The 19,354-nt window shown below is 39.2% G+C and overlaps 1 protein-coding gene across 1 annotated transcript in view; it reads left to right on the top strand.

Moving 5' to 3' along the window:
- Nucleotides 1-19,354, top strand: part of MAP3K9 (mitogen-activated protein kinase kinase kinase 9) — a 63,239-nt gene that overhangs the window by 30,822 nt on the left and 13,063 nt on the right. The window contains exons 4-9 of the mRNA XM_048305922.1: nucleotides 4,514-4,662; nucleotides 8,087-8,262; nucleotides 10,946-11,186; nucleotides 12,320-12,442; nucleotides 13,195-13,348; nucleotides 18,865-18,977. Of these exons, the coding sequence (XP_048161879.1) occupies nucleotides 4,514-4,662; nucleotides 8,087-8,262; nucleotides 10,946-11,186; nucleotides 12,320-12,442; nucleotides 13,195-13,348; nucleotides 18,865-18,977 (956 nt within the window). The remainder of the gene's footprint in view (nucleotides 1-4,513; nucleotides 4,663-8,086; nucleotides 8,263-10,945; nucleotides 11,187-12,319; nucleotides 12,443-13,194; nucleotides 13,349-18,864; nucleotides 18,978-19,354) is intronic.

Genomic DNA, 19,354 nt, shown 5'->3' with positions numbered 1-19,354 from the left:
TTTTCCTGTCATTTGACTGTTTAAATATATTTCTTGTTTGTTACACACTTCATTTTTTACTTGTGCTGCTTGAAAGATAGTCATATTGTCAGTACTATTGGTATCTGGAATATAAAAGCACCATACAACCTTCATCTGAGTTCTCTATGTTCCTCAATTTAGATGTTTTTAAGTTACATCTACTCTGAGACCAGTGAAATAATTGAGAATTTAATTTCCATTTAGGAATGGAATACCAGCTCTAGCTAAAACCATCAGATTAGCAGATCAGGACGTTTCAGGCATTCAGTGCTGGGTGTAGAAACTTCAGTCATTAGAATGTTTTGTTTTAATCAGGTGTTGGTCAAGCACTTCCATCCACAACTGACCACTTGTAGGCTTCTGTAGTCTTCTGTGTGTAATGAAGCATTGGCAAGACTTTAGTACCTGGCAGATAAGTGCTGACTAGCAATATTAGCAGAAACTCACCTAGGAGAAGCACATGCAACTGATTGATGTGAAATGGGCAGGAGAGGTCATCTCTGGAGCTGCCAGTTCATTAACATGCAAAATGCCAGCTGTTAATAGCCATAAAAATGTGATAAAGTTTGGGTTGGTTTTTTTCTTAACAAAGGTAATGTTCTATTTTCTCTTGGAACTGGGATCTCCTTGTTGGGCTGATAATTCCTTCCTCATGGTAAGTGTTGAACCTGGAGAAATGGATAAGAGAAGCTTATGGCACAAATGCCATGGAACAGTACCAGTGAGAAAAAAAATAGTTGTTTTTTAAAAGTTGATAGACTAACAAGGGAGGTGGCAAAATCACATGTGAAATCCTGCAGACCTCCAGCCTCCCTCACCCTGAAAATCCAGTGTGTAGGATTGAACCTGATGTTAAATGGCTTAAGGGATTACTGGATCACTGAAAGATGGTTAATTATTCACACAAGTGTCAGTTGACTGGGATGCATGGGTTGTGTCACATGGTTCATTTCGTAATTGAAGTCCAAAAATTACTACTAGGTGCTGGAAAAATAAATGAACTTGATCACTTCTTCTTTCTCCCCACTGAGAATGAGTAGAGGCCCTTGTTTCTTTCTTTCTTTCTATGCCTTTTTTTTTTTGTAGAAGTCTTCTGGCTCTGGCTTTTTCCTTTGTACTTGCCAGTCTTCTGCTTGAGAGTTAATATAAAACACTGTGTTCAGCACCTCTCTTGGTGTTTATTCACTTGGGATTATTGTTCAAGTGCCACAAAGCAGTATTCCCTAGTTCTGTGGAAGCAGTATTCTCAGCAATGAGCTGTAGGTGTGGTGGCATTGAGCTTCATCAGAAGCAAAATGACCTTTCCTGCAACATACACTTCTAGTGTCACATTAGAAGAAACACCAATCTGTCTATTCCTTTTTCCTTTAAAAATTACCCTGCAGAAGAAGTGCTTTGAGCACATCAGTAGTGATTTATCCAGTACTAGTGTTAAAGTAATAATACAACTCTTTGGTAGATTTTACTACCTTTTGCTATCAACAGTCATATCCAAACTGAAGAGTAACACGAATGATCAATCAGATTTAGACAGTTCAAATATACATTCAGCCCAGTTTTCATTTTCTTTGAGTGTTTTATAAATCCTAGAAGGCCAAAAAGAAAATGGGAACTCCTTAGACTCTTAATTTATTTTTTTTCAAATAATGCTCTTGAGACAGTAAGAAATAATAAATTATAATATCAAGAGTACGAATTACATAGGAAAAAAGCAAAAGATCGTGTAGGTCAAAAAATATTATATTCTGCTTAATAAAGTAAAATAGCTGTGTTAGCAGCAAAGGTTGGATCTTTAGTGACTAAAATCCAGTATCTAAGTGGGAAAAGTGCTGTTAAGCATGTCCATCTAAGGTTAGCAGCAGTTACAGTGAATGTTAAAGGTGTAGTGGAAGGGAGATTGCAAGAGTACAAGTTGTGATAATGTACTCCCAAAAGGATAGGGAAACGGTTGATTTGAAACAAGAAAAGCTTAATATTTTAGCTTCAGACTGTTTCATGGAGCAGCTATTTAAGGAGCTTGTAGGAAGAGAAGCAATTTTTCATTCCATCTTCAAGTGTGCTTAGGAGGCCTTCAAGGTTGTATAGTATGACATGGTCTAAATATATGTAACTTAGATTTTATATCTTTGCAAGCACAATTAAGAAGAATTAATCTGTTACAGTAGTGTTTAATCTCAACATTACTGACCTTGGGAATTTTGTGTAAAAACAACAAAAGGGGAACACGCAACATGGATATCTTTTAAGGACACTGTTTAAGTTCTGAGTGAATGTATGGGAAAGCCTTTAGAAGAATGAAAAAGACAATGTGAAAAAGACTACTGAAAGACATATTTTTAAAAGCTCAATCTGTATCCAAATGAGGAAAATTATGCATGGACTTGAGCTCTGGCAAGTTGAACATAAAACAAAGAAGATAAAAGGGTTTTGAGGAAAGTCTTCTTAAAAACTGAATCACTTGCTTTCAAATGTAGCACAGGTGAGAACCCTGCAGGAGAACATACAGTCCAGAGGAGAGCAAAATGTAAGAGTGCAAAGAAGATGAGGCTATACTAGAAAAAAACATCAGTGACTTGTGTCTGCTAGAATAGAGCAAAGAGAGGCATTTTAAGCTGAAAGTTTCTCTTTAAGGGAGTCAAGCCTGGAGGACATATCTTACTGAAGTAAAGTTCACACAGGTGTTAAAACTGACTGATAAAATGAGCAGCAACATTTCCTGAGATTTGCAGTAACACCCAAGATTTCTACAAGAACATGAGAGTCAGCTGAGTTAATGTCTGTGCTGTGTAATCTGTTGCTTAAAGCTGCTATAGTACCAGAGAAATGGAAGGCAGCAGACATGGTGGCAGGTCTTAAAAGAGCTTCCTGAGGATTAGCAAGTGTGATTTTGAGTTCTTCTAAATGGTAGAAGCAGCCCTAAAGAGTAGGGAGCTGGTGGACATGTGAGCACAGCTGAGGAAGAGTCAGCTTTTGTAGAAGAAAATGTAATACCTTGTGAAAAGTGAATATGCTTGAAGGAGATATTGACTATGTGGATAAGTGGTGAGATTGCTTATACTATATTTGGATTTATAAAGACTTTAAGCAAAATCTTTCATCATAAGCTTTTAAATAAAGTAAATTGATGTGAGAAAGGAGTGCAAGTATTTTTCTTGTCATTTAATCAGTTCTTAATTACTAGAGGAATAAATTAGTTTTCTTGGTGGGGAATTCTGTGTTCAACACAATCATAAGTGATTTGAAAAAAACAATAAATTGTTAGGTAGCATGGTTGATGATAACCAGGTTATTCAGGATAAGAAAGATTAATCTACTGCAGAGAGATGAGGAAAAGTTTTACTATAATGAACGATAAAATAGGTGGTAGTGGTAATAAATACAAAGTAGTACCCATGGGAGAATTTCATATGGGCTCTAAATTTCACTATTGTGGTTCAGTAAAAACACATTGGAGCTACTATGCATAACTTAGCTCATTTTATAAAGAGTGAGGCAACTGGCAAATGAAAATTTAATAGGAAAGAAAGAAAAGAAGCAATACTGCTTGTGCCTCTCCCCATATCTTTAAAACTTCGTGATTTTGCTCATTCTAACAGAAGATGTCAAGGTTAATGAAAGATATAAAATGGCTTGTGTTCAGGATAGTAACTAGATTAGGACTTACCTATATTAGGATTTGGGGATCTGGAAAGAAGATGATTTAGGCAGGATGTGTAGGAGCCTGTGAAATCATGGATGGCAATAGAAAGAGCTAATAGGGAACATATGTTTACTCTTTCCTGTATTGAAAGAACTACAGAGAAGCCAATGAAATTACCAAGTGACAAGCTCAAAACACATACATGAAAGTATTTTTTGGCAATGCATCATTAAATTTGTGGAGTTCACTACCTCAGAATATAGTGGATGGTAAATGGGTTCAGAGGCAAGTAAGAGATCAATGGAAGAAAAAACTGTCAGGTCACTGAGTATGAAGGAGCAGTTTCTGTTTTGGGTTTCCTAGAAGCAGAAAAAATATTCTGAGGTTATGTTTTTCCTTATATACTTTGGGGGAGAACACTCCTGGAACTATTTCCATAACTTCGTAGGTAGTATTTTGTAGAACATCTTAAGAACAGCTTAATTCTGAAGAAGTATTTTTGACTTATTTTTAGAAATCACAAACTGCCAAACAAGCCTTCTTCATATTTTTGGGTGTTTTCAGAGCTTCTGTTTTGAAGCTAAATTAGAAGATTTACGGTTTTCAGATTATTCCCAGTTTTCAGAGAGGAAATTATTTTTGCCTAAAAGGTGAAAATGTCATCTTATTTCAGACTTACTAAAAAAAGCAGGCAAAATAAGGCAGATCACCAGCTTGGCAGTCATGATAAGCTTGTTCTGAAAACTGCAATTTCTTTAGGGTACCAAACTCACAGATTCAGGTATCTTGTTGCTTAACAAAGACTGTGTTAAAGTCAAACACCTGTTCTCTTTCTTGTTTCCTTCCCGCTAGTTATGGTGTGCTGCTTTGGGAACTGCTAACGGGAGAGGTACCATTCCGAGGAATTGATGGTCTTGCAGTAGCATATGGTGTTGCCATGAATAAGCTTGCCCTTCCAATCCCTTCCACATGTCCTGAGCCTTTTGCCAAACTCATGGAAGGTAAGCCAGCTGTGGTGTGAGTGTGGTTTGTGCTGTTTCTAGAGTGCTGTTGAGCATGGTCTCTTTGTGTTGGTTTTGTTACCTAAGAGCACAGATTTCTCCAGTGGCTTTATTCAATGCTGCAGGTTATTATGGGAGCCAGGCCTGGCTGGGTAGTGTGCTGTGACAGCCACTCTACTACCAGAGTAGTGGAAGAGATTTTTTTATCAACTGGCTTTATAGGAAAATGGGGGCGATTGCTGTCATCACTTAGCTTGTTTTCTAGTAGTTAAGACTCACCAACACCAAAACTTCACTTACTTTGGTCTAGTTTGAAGGCTTTAACTTATTTTCAAATTCATAGGTCGAACATCTTGCTAGGTAATGTCAGATTGGTTTGAAACAAAACTTTATCCTACTGATACTTCAGGGAGACGGTTTAAATGTGGCTTTGCCGTTCCAAAACAACCCATATTTTCAGTCAGATTGATGTGATTTCCTGCTTTGCCTGTGGAGGTAGTTAGTGCCCAAGGAGGGCTACAGAAACATAGGAGAAAATCTGAAAGAAATATAGGAGTTAGTCATCAGAGCTACTGTGGTTATTAAAAAGGATTCTATGAGGTAGCTTTCAGGTGTGCTTATGTGACCTGGTCTGCTGGCCATTGCAACTACTTTCGTGTGTCCTGAGCTTCAGTTGTTTCTCCCTCCCTCTCTCCTGCCCTCTCTCTCTTCCTTACCTTCAGTACTGTTGTCAGTGTCCCTCTTCCCAAGGATTTCCAAGTGTTTATATAAACATTTTTATACCTATCTGGCAGAAAGGAAAACAGAGGTAAAGAGAAATCAAACTTGGTTTATAGTCTTGGTGAGCAAAGAATGAGTCTCAACATAGAACTGATACTCTGTGGCCTCTGGTGGTGCTTTTAGCCTCAGGAAAGGGGTATGAGTCATGAAAAAAATGTTTCTGATGGATTTCCCTGTTTTTGGAATACTTTTGCATTTCTCTGATCTCTTCTTTAGGTTACAGGCTTCAGTCAAGGTAAACTAAAAAATTTCATGTATGTTCTGCTAAAAAAGAAACATCCTACTGGATAGTAAACAGCAGTACAGTTGCAGGTAGAGTAGCTTGGAGGCAGTGTAAACTGCACCTGAGAGAGTTGATGGAACTACCAGCTCAGTGTTATGCTCAGGTAGTTTATTTTGACATGCTTCCCTAAAGCAAGGACTCTGGATTTCTTAACTATGAGTGAGTATTTAAAAATAATGCCCTCTATTGGGAAAGTTATGTAGAGGCATATGGCCAGGGCTTGAACCCAGCAGCACAGGGGTGAGCACCCACGTGGCTTTGGAACACTTGGCTTCTCCATGTGCAGGGCAAAGGCGAGAACAAAAAAACCCAATTACTTTCTGCCCCTTCACCAAAACTGTCTTTCAAAAGGCTGTTTCCCATCTCGGGTGAACTCTCGTTTCCCTAATGCTGCTTTTACTTTTGAATTACTGCCATGGTGGTCTTCACTGAGACAACAAAGCTGAACTTTTGCTCTTCACAGAAAAGAGTTATATGCTACAACTGTCCTCATTAGTGCAAATAATGGCTGATCTAGGCCTGGGAAAATAAAAGCCACGGGCCACCTGCTAGTTATCCTGTTCACTCATTCATGCATTTGGCTGATTGCAGCATTTTGTTGTACTTTGGGTCATGTTTGCTTTGCCATGCTTAAAACCTGAGGTAAAGAGACAGGGATTATGGATGGCACTGACAGTCCGGCTGTAACACCCATTGCTACTAATTGGCCAGCAGCAGGGGATCGTCAGAGCAGTCTTTAACATCCTCAGTTCTCTAAAGAAGCAAATTGAAAGCTATAAACACAAATGCATTCCAGCTTGATACCCACAGTTTTGAAAACAAAGCTCCCAAATGCAAAATCTCAGTAACGCTAAAATCGAAGGAAAGACCTGCAGAGCCAAGCCTTGGCTGTTGCACAGGTTTTGTGAAGTGATACTTATTTTTAATTACAGCTGCCCCTTGGCGTACTTCAGTTCACAAAACTGATGAATGAATGTCTTTTAGGACATCACCAAATATTTTAAGAATGTTCCCTTTTTTCTGACTTCAAGGTCTAGAAAACTTTTAGAACGCTTTTATAACTCTTGTCTTGTGCTGCAGTAATGTGTGTCTTGTAAATCCAGTGACCATGCAGAGCAGTGCTGTATGATGAGAGAGACTCATGTGTTAGTTACTTCCATTCATACAGAAAAGGTGTGTTCCTTACAAATACATGTGAATGTTAAGTTTTTCTCTTTGGTTGCTCTGGAGTTTTGGCATGCAGGCACCTAGCAGTACAAAAGAGAGTAAGGACACTTGTTGAACAAGAACCTGTGTAAGCGTAGGTACAGGACAACATAGAATGAGAAAGTGATGTTATCTGCTGGAGTAGAAATGAGGGGGAAGTAGGAGGGAGGACTGAATGAGTGTGAATTTCCTATTCAAAAGTGTTGTTAAATCAAACATATTGACATAATGGTTTGGGGGATTGTTTGTAGCTTGAGGGGTTACTTTGTATTATTTTCTGTTTCTGTTTTCAATGTTCAGTTCCCTTCGCTGTAAAACATTTCCTTTTGTACTGTTGCTCATTGAGTTGCCTTATGTGGTAAGATGGCTACCTTCAGTTCTGTGTTTTTAGAGCTCTGTAACTGGCTAAGTAATTGCATTAGATTGTAAATGAAATAAACTTGTTTATCTGTGGTTTTGCCTAAAAGCAAAAGAAAAAAGTCTGATTAATTTTCTCTCAAATAGTAAAAAAGGACCTGTAAAAACAGGAAAACTCTAAATGCACTATTTGATGTCATTATTTACTTAAATCTCTTATTTTCACTCAAGTTATGCCCAGTTTGCTTTGCAGGAGAGGTTTTCTATTCTGAGAAAAGATTCATAATGACTCAGCTTAGTATTAGAGTTTGGCATTAGAAAAAAACCCTGATAGAGATCGTCCTGCTGCAGTATGGCTGTTAACTCTGCAGTGTAACTATGATAAAATAAGTGTTTGCAAGAATCCTGCATAGTATTTCTACTCTGTGAGCACATACGTGCATCTTAAAGCAAAATATTTAAGGAAATTATTTGTTATTTTTTAAAAATGCTGTAAGATGTAACCTTCTGTACCATGAATAAGCCTGTATTTTACTTGACATATTATTGCAATAGAACCCAGAGACCTAGATAATTAGGTAGTTCAAGATTTGAAGTGCTGTTGGATATTGTATAAACATGAAAGCATGAATTCCATACTTGACATTAGTCAGTGCAAGTGGGCAGTGGGAAAGACGGAGTAACACAGATGGTGTGTATGCCACTCTTAGCCACTGGGGATCAGTAAAGTACTATCCAGCCTCTCAGACCTCCATACTTAGAGATCCTTGACAGTTGCTTGTCTTTGTTCTGTTCTAGATTGCTGGAACCCTGACCCACACTCACGACCTTCCTTTGCCACTATCCTAGACCATCTTACTGCCATAGAAGAGTCTGGTTTTTTTGAAATGCCCAAAGATTCCTTCCACTCCCTGCAGGAAGACTGGAAACAAGAGATCCAAGAGATGTTTGATCAGCTCAGAGCCAAAGAAAAGGTAAGTAGAGAACAATGCTCCCTGCTTGTGCTCTCTGGATTGTAATTTCCCCATTTCGTGGTTCAAACAGGGATTATTGTTTAGTGCATCCCAGAGCTAATTTTGTCTGTGCTTTACTGGAGCTTGTATTAAGTCCGTGAATCAGTGACAGGTTATGATGCGCACAAGGGTAGAATCACAAGAAAATTAAATATCCATATCCTGAGCTGCTGCTCTTTCTAATATTGTAGTGGGCTTCCATTATACTCTGTGCAAATTGCTGTGATGAATTATCTTGATTGTTTAGTGCATTTGGTAACTGTCTCACTATTACCATCTTAATTGAGAAACCCAATGAAAGCTGTTAACAGGAGATGTAGGAGGGGTAGTTTCAGCATATATACTCTAGTAAACATTGCAGCTTTGGTTCTGCTGGGTTTGCGTTTTCAAGGTTTTGAGCACAACCAAAATGCATAGAGTTTAATAAACATGAGTGCTACCAGGGGAAGGATCCAGTAACTGCTATAACTGAAGTCCATCTGGGTAAATAGTAGGAAACAAAAATGCTAGCAGGAATAACAGGAATGGTGACCAACAGCCTTGAAGAGGAGATGTGAAAAAGCTGAAGTTTTCTTCTAGCATACTTGCAGAAAGCACAGCTCGCTGCATCTAATTTAAGGTCTTTACAGAGACTGTCTTTAGTTGTTGGTAAGAAAAACTGCAGCAAAATCACTAGCGTAATAATACATTTGTAAGTTCACATTCTCTTGCCTGAAAATAAACTCTTAATAAGCAACCACCTTGATTTGGGCTCAGAGGTTGGGTTTAGGAGGCAGAGAGAAGGAAAAGAAGACACTAGATCAGAGGAAAGAAGTCAACTTCTACAGCAATACTTAAAACATTTCTATTCACCTATTATAGTAGCTTTTGGGAAAAATAAATTAGCTTATAGGCATTTCCTTGCTACTGTTGTCCCATGGCATAACTGTATTGGAACAGTTTTTGAAAACCAGAAACTTCAACAGACAAACAGTCAAACAATACTAATTACACTGCTCTCAGGCTGAGTACTGTATTCCTCTTTAGCAATGGAGAAATAATTTTATATGCTGTTCACCTATTGAGTAAAATGTACCAAGTCTCCCCAGTGATGAGCCAGGTAACAATGACATTATTAAAAACATCTAAACTAAAATCTGTCTGATTATCTGTCTGAAGTTTAACTTTAATTCTTCAGTTTTTACCTTCTGCACTGGAATTGGCCAGCTGAAGAAAATTACTCTGAGTGCTGAATTCTTTTGTCCTTGGAAAGGAGCGCAGTGGGATTTTGGGATTTCAAGGACAGTTTCAGTTAATTTATTTTGTCAGCAAGGGATAGATTGAAAGGTTTGCCATATGCATCTTTGCCAGGACCATGTCGAGATGGCTTTTGAGTATCCCCAAGGAGGAAGGCTCCACAACCTCTCTGGGCAACCTGTGCTAGTGCTCAGTAATGCAGTAAAAAAGTGTTCACAGGGTGTCCCCTGTGTTTCAGTGTGTGCCCATTGCCTCTTGTTCTATCGCTGGGCACTGCTGAAGGAAGCCTGGCTTTATCTTTTTGCCACCCTTCCCTCAGGTTTTTATAGGCACTGGTAAGATCCCCCTTCACTCCACCCAAGCCTTCTCTGTGCTAGGATGAACAGTCCCCTATCTCTCAGCCCTTTCTCGTAGGAGAGGTGCTCCAGTCTCTTAATCAACCTTCATGGCCCTTCACTGGAATCTCTCTGTGTAGGAACCCAGAGTGCCGAGAATATTTCTCTGCCTGTTTTTAAGGGTTCTTACCCCCCTGAACAACACTGTTTTAACCTCCAACCTTGGAAAAAATTACCAACAATCAGACAACAACTAGAAAATACAGTGGTATGAATTAGGTGATAGACTACTGTGTAAGATTGTCACAGGATGAAAAATTTAGAGGTTTTGGGCTTCTCTTTGTAGTAAATAGGTAAGACTAAAAAATATCAAAATGGAAGATTGTTGTTGTTCTCTAAACCTTCTTCTTCTTCTACTACTCCATGTTCTGCAGTAAAAGTAGTTTGGAATGATTGGATAGAGAATTCCGCAGTTCCTGCCCGTGTTACTGAATAATTGGTAGGAAAGTGAAGATAATATATGTTTTTAGTAACTATTGGTTAAAATATCTTTAAAAGCTGTGTAAATCTTGATAATTGAGCTCACTCCTGCTTTTCTGTCTTCTATGCTGTACCTGGGTCACACTAGTGGCTCCGTTCCTCTGATAAGACTTAATAAACAGCTATCTGGAAGCATTGAAACTAAAGGAAAAGTCTCGCTTTTCTTTGAAACTCCTTGCAAGGACTTTCAGTAAATTCCCTCCCATCAGGAGGGACTTGATTTACGGCACAGTTCAGTGTCACTCCGGTATGTCCATGTTTGTCTTGTACTGGAGAGCCTAGAATTTGACACAGGATTTCAGGTGTGGCTTCACAGGTGGTTATGTCTGATTTTTAATACTGGTATGAGGGGCCTTGAATGGCAAGCATTGAAGTCCTTGAGGAATGTTTTTGGCTCTCAGCTGAGCCTTTAACCAATGGTGTTAGCAGTTCTGTGAGCACAAGTCATTGTAGCTGTACCTTCAGAACAGGTAGTGTTAGTCTTAACCCACAGGTCACAAGGTAGCCTTTTGTTTCTACTTATCTCCCTGCAGGAGCTGCGCACATGGGAAGAAGAGCTGACTCGTGCTGCTGTTGAACAGAAGAACCATGAGGAGCTGCTACGAAGGCGGGAACAAGAGCTGGCAGAACGTGAGATTGACATCCTGGAAAGGGAGCTCAACATTATCATCCACCAGCTGTGTCAGGAGAAGCCTCGGGTCAAGAAACGCATGGGGAAGTTCAAGAGGAACCGGCTCAAGTTAAAGGACGGCAATCATATCAGCTTGCCTTCAGGTTGGTGCCGTGTCAGGCTGTGCCAGGTGAAGTGGGAGCAACCTGTAGATTTCAGAGTTCCTTACGAGTGACCCTTACGCATTAGAAAGGATTTGATGGACTTTGGGAAAAACATACCTCGTCAGGATCAATAAACTAAGTTTAATGCTCTTGTGGCTAGCATTGCCCAAAGTCCCAAGGTGAAGGCCAGAAGTAAATTTGAGCTGTTACATGTTTGTTAGTCATTGGCTGTATATGGTTTATTGTAAAAATGTGGTTGCAGTTTAACATGTTAATACGCAAAATAATCAGCTTTTTAAAGGAAGTACATAGAAAATGATGGAGGTTCATGCTCTGGGAATATTTTACATAATGCTGCAGGAGAAACTGTAATCTACTGGATTTTTTTGGTGTAGGAATCTAAAAATTACCAAAAATACATTGATAACTGTGAGACTACAATACCTAGATTGTTAGTTCATACGTGAACTCCTATTAACGTGCAAGTGACTTCCAATACCACCCTTCTGGAAGAAATGTTAAATATTAGTAAGGTGTTGACGAAGTCACTCTTGAGAGTGAAGATGGTGATGTGCAGAAATACTGAATTCTTAGCATTTCTACTGCAGATCCTTTGTGCACATTTAAATTTGTAGAAAACAAAAAGCGTGGGGTTTGTAAATCACATAGTGCTCGTCATTACATCAGGGATGATGACTTGCACTATATTCTTTTTTTTCTGGGAGACACTGGCTGTTCAGAAGAGAAACTATGATAAAATTTGTATGTTACCTATGCCTTTCTTTTGGTCTGCAAATGCCTATTTTTGGTGGTGCTTAATAAACTAAAAGGTAGGGTGCATGGATTTATACAGGGATGTACTTTGGCATGTCAGTCAACACAAGGTCTGTGTGTGTATGTGTTTCACACATACACTGAGAAGATACATTTTCAGGGCTGAGTGCACATCTTTGTTCTGAATTCTGTGTGTACAATGGGCAAATAGCAATTAGCTGTAAAACTTCATTTCTACATAGATCTACATGTGCTCTTTGAAAGTTACCGTAATTTTTTTTTTCTTACATTAAAAAAAAAAAAAAAGATAATTTTAACTGTGTCTTTCTGCTTTTATTTTTTTTTCTTTTTCTAAACAGATTTTCAGCATAAATTCACTGTGCAGGCTTCTCCAACAATGGACAAAAGGAAAAGCTTAATCAGTAGCTGCTCCAGCCCTCCTGCAAGTCCTACCATTATTCCCAGACTCAGGGCCATACAGTGTAAGGAGCTCAATGTAGTATTGAATTTGGGGAATGTGCAGTCTGTCAGTGTGGTAAGATGCCAAGATTCCATACCTAGGACAGGACTGTTAAAGAAAGTACCTAAAATGTTTGCCTTGTGCCTTGTATGTATGCATTTAGAGAGACGAATGGAGTGTCTTGGTGATGGGGGGAGTATCACCTCCTTTGGAGCCAAAACCATACTTGCCCACGTTTTTGAAATACTGCTGGTTTTATGGAAAATATGTTCCTTAGGTGTACAAGTTAATTTTTAAAAATACTAATTTGCAGAGTAGATCTGTGAAACATCGCTATAGTGTATTAAGTGACTGTTTTAAGGAAATAAGAACAGGGGCGCTTGTCATGCAAATAGTGTTCCCATTATAACACAGGATTAGGCAGACATACATGTATTAGAATTATGAAAGTCATGTTAACTAATGTGTAGTGTTTGTAATGGATAGCCCTGCACTTGTGCATTTGGTTTCAAACTGGTGGTTCTAAAGAGAAAACTAGTGATGGAATAAAGCTGGAGAGGCTACCTATACTTGAAAGGATTAGGTAATGCTTTTATTTGGCATTTGGTTGTTAGATCTGTGTTGATAAATGGTCAGAATTATGGCAAAATCACTTTTGTTACTATTCCTGCTCTGGTCTATGTTTTATTCTTTATGTTGCCGTGGAACCAATTATTTTTAATTTTTGTATCTGTTTTTCTTTCCCATTTTCCACTGTTCTTTCCACTTATGAAGTGACACCTGCTGAAAGCAGTAAAACGTGGGGACGAAGCTCAGTCCTTCCAAAGGAGGAAGGAGAGGAAGAAGAGAAGAGAGGCCAGAAGAAAAAGGGACGCACTTGGGGACCAAGCTCACTTTGTCACAAGGAGCTAGGTGCAGGAGAAGAGGGGTAAGAGAGGGCCTGGAGGCAACTCGTGTCCAGGTTCTAAAACTGGTCATGAGCTGGCTCACAGGAGATTTGCCTATCTGCTTGCAAACACTTTTCTGCTTCCAAACTTATTTCCTGTACCAGAGATGTTAGAGATTCAGAACAGTTTAGAAAACTGCATTCAGTTCCTTTGCTAGTGACTGATGTTTCACTGTCTGCTATTAAGTTATTAGGTGTATTTGTAAGCAGTTGGACTTCTTAGCTGTACAAAACTCTCTCTAGTAGTTTTTCTCTGTTTTAAGGCTCAGCTTTCTGCAATTTTGTATCATATCTGAAACTGCTTCTCTCTTAAAATTCTCAGATATGCTTTTTCTTGTCTTAGATGCTGTTATATAAAAAAGTATCTGATAAAGCCAAGCAAATATCTTCTCTTCAGTCTTTTGAAAAGGACATGTACCTTGAGTGAATCAATCCTGAAAGTGATTTTTGCAGAGATACAGGTTGTACCTCTGTTTCTATAGGTTATCGTTCTGTGGCATCTTTTTTTTTTCTTTGTGTGTGTGAATTATTTATACCAGGACTCCAGTGAATCATTGCTGGAATGCTGCTTTAAACATAGGACTGTTTTGGCCTTCTAAAAGATTTTGAATGCTTGGTAATTTTTAGTGGAGTTTGAGCATCTTCCCCCTGATAAATTGATGGTTTGACTCTTGCCGTATTTTTTAGCAGGGAAAATAAAATAGCTGGTTATAATCTTTATCTTTACTATTGTGTGTTCAGGTGTGAAATGCCTGAAAAATTGATGTTTGCATAGTGCATCATTGTTGTTACCCTCTGCAAGAGGGCCTGGATCTATTAAAATATGTTCTCTCTCTAAGGTGCTCAAGACATGTTGACAGGACAATATGGAAGAAGCTTCTTTGACTGCTGCCTATGCTTTACCTATCCTACAAATGAAGGATAGCATTCTACGGAATTAAAACAGATGTCACGCTTGACAATCATCAATTATGTAGAAAGGCAGGAGATCACTGAAGCTGGAAAAAACCACTTCTACCTTGAAATCACGTTCTTAGAATTCTGGGAATAGAGCTCTTCTGTTTTCTGTTAATTACTGTACAGTCTGAAGCACCAACTGCTTTTGGACACAGACAGCTGGAATGGAGTTGCTTGCAAACTGTGGTTCTGTTCTCTCTACAACTGAGATGTTCTGTAGTATTCAGAATCTTTCCTAGGGAGACTCGATACGGATACACATTTTGCAGAGTGTCTGAAACACGAGAGTGTTGCTGAGAGAGCAGTATGGCTAACATACAGTAAACCACTCCTTGCTGAGATCGTGCCAGACTGCAGACTTTAGTTAAAAAGGAGCAGAGTTGCTCCCTTTAAAGACTCAAAAGTTAGTTCTTGCTATTTTTAAGTATTTTTTAATTCTTATTTTACAGGGTAAGGAGATAAAATTTCATTGCATGTTTAAGGTTGGAAAAGACCTTTGAGTCCAACCATTAATGTAGCCTCCATCATGTTTGCCAGTAAACCATATTCCCAAGTACCACATCCACACACTTTTTGAACACTTCCAGGGATGGTAATTCCACTGCTTTCCTGGGCAGCCTGTTCCAATGCCTGGCCAGCCTTTCACTGAAGAAATTTCTCCCAATAATTAATCTAAACCTCTCCTGGTGCAAGTTGAGGGCATTTTCTCTTGTCCTGTTACTTGTTGCTCGGGAGAAGAAGCCAACCCCCACCTGGCTACAGCCTCATTTCAGGTGTTTGTAGACAGTGATAAGATCTCCCCCAGCTTCCTTTTCTGCAGGCTAAACAACCCCAGCTCCCTCAGCTGCTCCTTGTATGAGTGACTTTCTAGACACTTCCACAGCTCCACTGCCCTTCTCTGGGCATGCTCCAGCTCCTCAGTGTTTTCTTGTACCGAGGGGCCCAGAACTGAGCCCAGGATTCGAGGTGTGGCCTCACCAGCACTGAGTACAGGAGAACAATCACTTCCCTAGTCCTGCCAGGATGCCTTTGGCTTTCTTGGCTACCTGGGCACACTGCTGGCTCATGTTCAACTGCCTGTTGACTAACATCCCCAGATCCTTTTCCACCAAGCAGCTTTCCAGCCATTCATCCTCAAGCCTGTAGAATTGCATGGAGTTGTTGTGACCGAAGTCAACAGAACAGAACCCAACACTTCATGTTATTGTACCTTATACAGTTGGCCTTGATTCATCATTGATGCAGCCTGTCCAGATCCCTCTGCAGAGCCTTCCTGCCCTCCAGCAGATCAACACTCCCACCCAACTTAATGTCACTGCAAACTAACTGAGGGTGCCCTTGATCCCCTCATCCAGGACATAGATAAAGTTATTAAACAGGGCTGACCCAAATACTGAACCCTGGGAAAATTGGGGTAAAGTGAAGAGCTCATCTTAGGATAGCGAGGTCCAGTTCAAGTGTTCTCCATAATGCTGTTCTGGTAGCAGAAGTGCTGCTGTTACTGCTGCTTATGGGACTTTGAGATCCAGGGAACTTTTATCTTCATAATTTTTATCACTTTCCATGTATTCCTCACAGGAGATAATTCCAAGTTTATGCAAGAATAGCATTGTGAAAATTGCAGTGGCCTATAATTAACATCAAGTAAAGGCAGTCATGAAAAGATGATACAGTGATTATTCACACTTCTCCATTTATCTTTGAACATAAAGAATATGCACAGCAGCTGAAGGGAGTTGTGCTGAATTGCAGAGACTGGATGAAGCTTTTTGTTGGACTAGTTCTGTGACAGTTCACTTGTGATCTTACAGTATATTCTGAAAGATATACTGTGAAGTTTTAATTGTCTTTAAACTTGGCATTGATTAGTCACAGACTTACTATGGCACGAGTGATGGTCACCCTGCTTTTTGCACAGGTTACTAATTTTACGGAAGGTGACAGTGGATGTGACTTAAAATGCTTTAGCAGTTACCTCTTAAAATCTGCAAGCTAAGTAGGCAACAGACTTTTTTTATTCACAGCAGTACTAATGCCTTAACATGGTATTACAGAATGCTATTAAGACACTAGAGATGCTGTCTTACAGTTGTAGGGAAGTTTTTTGCAATTTGCTGAGCAAATAAACCTTGTCATCTTACCATTCCTACAAAGAGGTGCCTTTGACTTCCCAGTAGAAAAAGGCAACAGAAAAGTCACTCAATCATAATACAGCAAAGTAAGTAACAACCTTCTGGTTAGTTAATCTAAATAGATTATAGGTGAGAAGTTTTTAGGTTCCTGAATTGTTATGTTGGTGACTGAAATACAGTGTAAGTGCTAGTGCTTTCAAATCATTCCAGTTCCTCTTTCCTTAGGGCACTAACAGACTCTAGTAGGAACATTCTCTTAAGTCAGCATGTTTTGAATTGTTTTCAAATGCATGCCATTGCCTAATTAAGATGATGTGCAGGAATCTTCTGGACAGGTCTTTGAGGTCTGCTTGTAATTTGAGGGGAAAAAAGAAGGAGCAAAAAATAAAAGGGAAGGATGAAAATTTTATAACCTTAAGGCAAACATAGCAGGCCTTGAAATTATTCTGGTAGCTATTTATCTTCCTGTTCAGATTGAGCTGCACTTTGACAGTAACAGCAAATCTTCAGTCTATTCTTTGCAAGGGAAGATTGCCCTGAGAAGTCATGAGGAAGCAAACTAAGTTGAGTATGTGTTTTCCCAGCTCTCTGGAAATCTCACCTTCCTCAGTAGTTCTCTACCCATATTGTAAGAGCTTTGAGATTCAGTTTTGGAGGTGTTCACACTGCTAACGTGGTTCATCTTCACTCACCAGCTTCCCTTAATACGCATCTCTGTTTATAGTATGTATCCTAGGTAGGCATGTTGTACACCTGGGTTATTTAGATCTAATGTATGCTATTGGCGTGTTGTGTTACACAGATGAGTATGCTGTGGAGGGAGTAAATCAAAACAGACCCACACACTGATTTGCATGTCTGTTATAAAACCCTATGGTTGTTTGTCTTGACAAATAGGGTTCAGTGCTGTGTTGTCTGGATTCAAGATCACAGCAGGGTACTGCATGTGCCAGAATGGTTAATGAGGATGGACTTGCGGGGCAGTTGAGAACTGCACAGGATACTTTTATTGTAATGTCTGTACCACAGTCATCAACGAAATGATCATGTGCTGAATCAAGTTTAGATCCTGTGGCCTTGCTATTGCTGCAGTATAGTTTGGTGACAAGTAGAGCATCTCAATTGGGTAGAGAGCAGAGGAAAAACTCATACCAAGGCAAAAAAATACCCCAGTATAATAACATTTTTAAATCATGGAATGGAAGCTGTCTTAGAAATGCAGAGTGATGGTGGTGGAAAATAAGAATCATGAGAGGTAACTTATATATGCTTGTATTTCCCTTTCCCTTTAAGGGAATGATGGTAATGAATTACATGTCTTACCAAAAAACAATGCAAGCTAGTAATGGAGCTGGAAGAGAGCTTATCTCTGAGTTTTCTGTTCTTTCGGTAACAAGTCGATGCTTTTGTGTTTCCAGTTGAGATCAGTCAATCTGCAGATCTTTTTATTCCTTCCATGTAATTTCTGCCTATCCTAAGTGTGTGTGGCTTTTCATCAGCACTCTAATGTTTCATGTTTGTGGAGAAAGGCACCAAATTTTCCAGTTCGGACTATGTTGATAAATGAATAATAAAACTTTGAATATTGATACATCAGGAAGTTGTGCTGCTAACCAAAGTTCTTGACATACATGTCTGATGTCATGAAACTAGTGCAGGATGATGGTAATGAAAACCTTTGAATAGGGATTACTAATAAGTTCAGGAGCCTGGTGATATATCTTCAGACACAGGTCAAACTAGGGATTTGGGTTTGGGTTCTTCTCTTGGGCTTTGTTTAAGTAAAAGAAACAATGACATGATTTATAAGTTTAGTTGCCTTTTTTCTGTAATCTAGAACTTGTGCTTTTAACTATCTGTACTTCAATACAGTGTTTCCTCTACAGGAAAAATATTGGGGTTTATAATATAGAGACACAGCTTTGCTGTTACAGTGACTTTAGCTTATTAGTGAGTGATGTTTGAATTCATTGTTCATTTGTGTTTCACATGGAAACATTTTTGGAGGTATTTTCCGCTCTCCTTGCTGAGCAATTTATTCTTTACCTGCCATGGTAAGATTGATTGCAAAAGAAATCAAGATGCCTTGATTTAAAAAGAAAATGTTTCATCTGATTTTTGTAGTGGAGCCTTCTATTATTCTGCTTTCATAGCTCGTTAGTTATCAGCAGAGGCCTTTTGACTGCTACAGTGTAACAAATGAAGGAGGGACCTTTTGACTTATTTTTTTTCTCTATTTTAAGGTGCTGTAAAGATGTCAGCAAATTTCTTGCTGTGGGAGGACTTCAGATCTGTGTAGTTGAGATGGATACATGCATACCCTAAGTAGATCAATAGGGAGTATATGAGGGGAAAATGGAAACTGGTTGTGAGCATGGTACATTTTCTCATATCCTTCTACTATTTCAGTCTGAAAGCTCTGGTAGAAGGATGCAAGCAGTGGTCATCCAGTGCACCGAATCTTGGGAAGATCCAGAGAACTGCACCTGCTTTTCCAGGATTCACCAGCTTAGCAGAGATGGGTAAAGGAATTCCCTGAACTTGGTACTCTCATCCCCACTTCCATTCACATTTGAATGAACCTCTTTCCTGGCCTTCTCCTGGTACCTTACAGTAATGTTTTCATTTTGTTTGGTATGTGGTTTTCTTTTATTCTTTGTCAAGTGTCCACTTTCTCCTTCTGGGTTTTCTTCTTGTTCACCTCACTGCTTGTGCTTCTCCCTCTGTCAAGCTAACAAGCTTAATTCTCCCCTAGCTCCATGCTGTCTCTCAGCTCATTTCCTGTATAATGATATTTACATGTGCAGCATGCTTACACCTTCACTTGCAAGGAGCAATCCTTAAAATTCTCCTACCTTTTGGTCCTGACTCACAAACACATAAATTTACTCTAGAAGTA

This window comes from Corvus hawaiiensis, chromosome 6 (genome assembly GCF_020740725.1).
Source record: "Corvus hawaiiensis isolate bCorHaw1 chromosome 6, bCorHaw1.pri.cur, whole genome shotgun sequence".
In the NCBI taxonomy this organism is placed as follows: Eukaryota; Metazoa; Chordata; class Aves; order Passeriformes; family Corvidae; genus Corvus; species Corvus hawaiiensis.
Note: the sequence above shows the minus strand (reverse complement) of the source record. Positions and strands in the feature narration are given on the sequence as shown.